Below are 4,418 nucleotides of genomic sequence, written 5' to 3'. Positions count from 1 at the left end.
TCTCGTCTCTCTCCCCGTCTCTTTCTCCCCCGTCGCTATTTATCTGTCTTCCGCTTCGCTCTACGATTCCCGGAAGCTGCAGATGGTATCGATTTCGTGTTATACAATTGCACGAAAATGACCTCGCCACTCTCAATAGCAAATCTAGATACGCGATGCTGCCGTGAGGGCGGCGCACGGCGTGAGAGAGAGAGAGAGAGAGAGAGAGAGAGAGAAAAGGAGAGTCTCGTGTGTATCTGGATACAAGCTAAGACACGAAGCACATGTAAAGCGGAATAATAACGCCTGTCGTTTATTTTTTTTCTATTGAATGGGATATTCTTTTTATAATCGGACGATTAACTTCCACTTCATTGTGGTCGCCTCCATTCAACCGCGAGTCCGTTTTCAATGATCGCGCAGATCGCGCGTAGTTGTATTTTAAGTACTTCGACTTTTCGCTCTGACGCACGAAACGTTATCTTCGTACAATGGATAAACCTCTTGCGAGTTTCATCTTGAAATGCACGAAATTAATCGTCCTCCCCGATTTCGAAAGTGAGCAAATTGCCTGTCGCGATTTGTAGCTAGCGGAAACTCTAAGGAATTTGTCCGGTGCTGCTCGTAAGATTTAATTAATTTGTATCCAGCTATATTCTAAGATGACGCAAATGGGGTTAATGGACCGACGACAAATGACGGATCAGTCGGCGACGGATCAGTTTTGACCGCCTAAAGATTTCCGCGATTTCTCCATCGGTCATCATGAGAGACGCGGGAAAGGAGAGTGCGAGCGAGCGATGATCGGGAAAGAGGAGAGAGGGGGAGGGAGGGGGAGGGGAGAATAGGGGGAGACATAGATCACAACTTGTCAGAACGTGACAAACGTAATGAGATCTCAACGTTAAAAGGGGGACTTTTTCAACATCGTTGTCATGGAATTCATTGATTGCAGGGTGACGACGCGTGGCTCTGGTGATGGGTTCTCGGATTGGCGTGGGACGTCTCGCGCTTCAGCCTCTGCTTGAGGTGCACCTTCGCGTGGCGCTTCTTCTCGTCGCTCCTGGCGAACTTTCGGCCGCACTGGTCACAGCAAAACGGCTTCTCGCCGGTGTGCGTGCGCACGTGGGTGGTCAGGTGGTCGCTCCTCGAGAAGGAGCGCATGCAGATGCGGCACTGGAACGGCTTCTGCCCGGTGTGGATGCGTATGTGCCGGGTGAGCTCGTCGCTGCGGGAGAACCTGCGGTCGCAGCCGTCCACCGGACAGGCGTAGGGCCGCTCGTGGACCGGCGTCTTGCTCGGCCGATTCGGGTACTTGCGCGGTTTCACGGGGACCAGTCGGAGCGGCAGTGCGCTCTGCTGATAGACCTGAGAGAGGATCTCGTGGCCCTTGGACGTGCTCGGATTGTACTCGGCCAGTTGGACCCCCGTGCTACCGCAGGTGGCAGGCGGCGGGGCTTGTTGTTGCTGCTGTTGCTGGGCCTGCGCCTGAGCCTGCTGCGGTTGCTGGACGCTGGACGCGTAACCGGCGCCGGTCGGCTCCTGCTTCAACGTTGTCTCCTGGTGATGGGCGTGAGAGTGATGGTGGGAGAGGAGACCGGGATCGTAAGCGTCCTCGTGACCCGTCAGCCAGGTCGCGGGGGTGGTGGTCGCCGTGTCGTGATAACCGGGCGGCGGGGGCGGCTTCGAATCGACCTGCAGCAATTCGACGGTCTCGCCGCTGTACGCGGCAGAGTGTAAGTTGGGGTGAAGGAACGGCTGGCCCGCCAAGGTTAAGGTTGGCGACGGTAACGGCGCCCACAGCTCCTGACCCGCCGGCTGCTGCGGTTGCTGCTGCTGCTGGTCGCCCTGGAGGTTGCCCAGAGGGGAGGACTGCGTGCAGGTCGTGGTGAAGACGCCGCGATAGGTCAACGTCGGTACGTTACAGATATTCACGCTCGTCGCGGGCGCAGTGGGCGTGGAATGCGGTGAGTACAAAATCACACCACTCTGCAGCGCGTTGCAGCGATCCGCCTCGTCCTGGGTCTGGTGATGGCGCGACGGCGGGCTGCTAGAGGAAGGCGCGTTCGACGTCACGGCATTCCGCGCGTCCTGATGGTGATGATGCCGGTGATCCCTGCCGGCGGACGCGCCGCCGTTCTCGTCTTCCTCCGCGGTCGCCTCTTCCAGGGAGAGGTCCTCGCTCGCCAGGCTGCCTGCGAAGCATCGATAAAATCGTCGCTTAGTCTCGATCTCGGGCCTCACCGCGCGCACGTAGCGCGTAACATTTCGCTGCGCGTCCTATATGTATACGCGGACGGGCGGACGCGTGTATTTGTACCGACAGGAAGAAACGCGCGATACGGGGGTGACTTTATCTCCTCGGAGGCCTCTATCTTTTGTCTGCATCCTGCCGCGTTGCTACTTCCTTTCCTGCGCATATAATTGCGTTCCGGAAGTACTCATCGGGATCACAAGCGAATGGAGCGTGGTACCGTGCATATGTATATATATTTTTTTTATAACAAAAAGACTGCCGACTCGATAACATTCCCCCCCCCCCGACCCCGATATCGCTCGTCGAATACAACGCCGAGGAAATAACACGCGCCAGGAATCGTCGTAATTGTGTGTTTGCGCTTTCATTAAATATACATACTTTCATGTCGGGAGATAAAAAGGTATGCGGCAAACGCCTTTGTCAAGCTGCGCGATAATCGGGAGGGTTATTACGGTACTGAGGGTGGCGGAGGTGGGGGCAGCTGGAAGCATGAATGAACCGAACCGAAGGGATAGCGGGAGGAGGGGCGGGAGGTGGTAGATAGGAGGAGGAGGAGGAGGAGGAGGAGGAAGAGGAGGAGGAGGAGGAGGTGGTGGTGGTGGTGGTGGTGGTGGTGGTGGAGGTGGTGGTGGAGGAGGAGGAGGAGGTGGCGGCGGTGATGCAGAGGAGGGTCTCTGAATGTCGGGGTCGTTGGGTATTGATCCGCGACAGGCGGACAGACCTTCGATATTACGTGTTTTCGCGGGCGAGCGTAATAAACGTCGGCAACGCGCGCCTCGTGGCCGCTTCGCCGCAGACGCCGCGGCTCTGCTCCGTGCGCGCGGCGCCGCGTCACACGCCGCCTCGGGCGGCACCCTAAATTTTCCCGCGAATGATGCAGATGTTAACGACCAGGCATCGAGGAGCGCGAGGAGCTCGCGGACGGTATATAGAAAGCGAAAGGTCGACGAAAGCGAAACAGTAAACCGCGTTCGTTTACGGGGCGGTCGTGTTCCCTCGCCCATGCGATCCTGTTAACGCTCGCCGAATCGCGAGGGATACAGATCGTGTCCCGATCGGCCGCGTGTATCCGTGCGTCGGTCCCACACCCCTCCCTTCCCCTTCCCCCCATTGCCTTGTACCTTACGCCACCGACGAAACGCGCGTCCAGAGGAAAGTAAAGAGCCGACGAGGTAAGTCGGCCGGGGTGGAGGAGCTGCGCGGGGGTGGTCCCACTCGGTAAGTTGCGCCGCGGTTAAGGGATTTTAGCTGACGGGGTAGGTACCTGAGATCGGTGGCGGTTCGACAAGCGCGGAGGGCCCGAAGAAAGAGGGTAGGTCGCTGCTGGTGGTGACCGGCGTGTTGAGGTCGCCGGGCTTATCCTTGTCGATGGTATCGTGAATGTCGCTCCGGCAATTGTTCCTGATGCAGCCCTTGTCGTCGTCGTCGACGCCGGGCTGCCGGTGCCGCTTGCCGTCCGCGGCGTCGGTGGACGGCGAGGACGCATTGGGGTGCACCAGCTGGTGCTGGTGGTGACGGTCGTCCAGCTGATGGTGGTGCTGATGGTGCTGATGGCCGTGGTTGTGCTCCGGGGGGGCGGTCGAGCTGATCTGCAGCTGCATGTGCAGCGGCACGCTCGTCGCCAGGGAGAGCGACGGCGTGCCCTTGCCGCAGCCGGTGGCGGACGAGTTGGTGCAGGTCGCGGATGTCCCGCTGACGTCGCAGGTGACCGAGCCGGACGTGGGGGCCGCGTTGTACGGTAAACACGCGTCGAAGCTGAGCTGCACCGGCAAATTGAACGTCGCGTGATGATGATGATGGTGGCCCAGCGGCGGCGAGGAGAGCAGAAACGGGCTGGTGGCCGCGTGCGGCTGCGAGCCCACCACCTCTACGCCGTCCATAGTCATCCTCTGGAGCTGATCGCCTCCCTGGGCGACGGCGGAATCCTCGGTGCCGCACTGCGTGTCCTCGCCTGCGGTTGTATCGTTCAACGTAAATATTATGCTTAAAATTACGGCCGTTCCTCGATCGCTCCGAGAGTTTTAAGTTATTATCCGGAGAGCTTTCTGTCTCTCTCTCTCTCTCTCTCTCTCTCTCTCTCTCTCTCTCCCCCTCTCTCTCTCTCTCTCTCGCTCGAAGGAACTCCGTTTCCCGCCGCGCCAACGCCAGCTCTCTCTCCAAAAGCTCCTTTTCCCTCTTC

General features: G+C 58.8%; 1 protein-coding gene across 1 annotated transcript; it reads right to left on the bottom strand.

Annotated features, from left to right (window-relative positions):
* Positions 1–829: 829 nt before the first annotated feature.
* LOC105570744 (early growth response protein 1) lies at positions 830–4,249 on the bottom strand (the record flags this gene model as incomplete). Its single annotated transcript, XM_012028184.1, has 2 exons — positions 830–2,174; positions 3,504–4,249. Coding segments are annotated over 2 exons (1,999 nt in total), but the record flags the coding sequence as incomplete, so codon positions are not given.
* Positions 4,250–4,418: the final 169 nt, after the last annotated feature.

Source organism: Vollenhovia emeryi, unplaced genomic scaffold, assembly GCF_000949405.1.
Source record: "Vollenhovia emeryi isolate VEMERY1.0 unplaced genomic scaffold, V.emery_V1.0 DF941929.1, whole genome shotgun sequence".
In the NCBI taxonomy this organism is placed as follows: Eukaryota; Metazoa; Arthropoda; class Insecta; order Hymenoptera; family Formicidae; genus Vollenhovia; species Vollenhovia emeryi.
The sequence above is the reverse complement of the archived record's forward strand: the minus strand, read 5'-3'. Positions and strand labels throughout refer to the sequence as shown.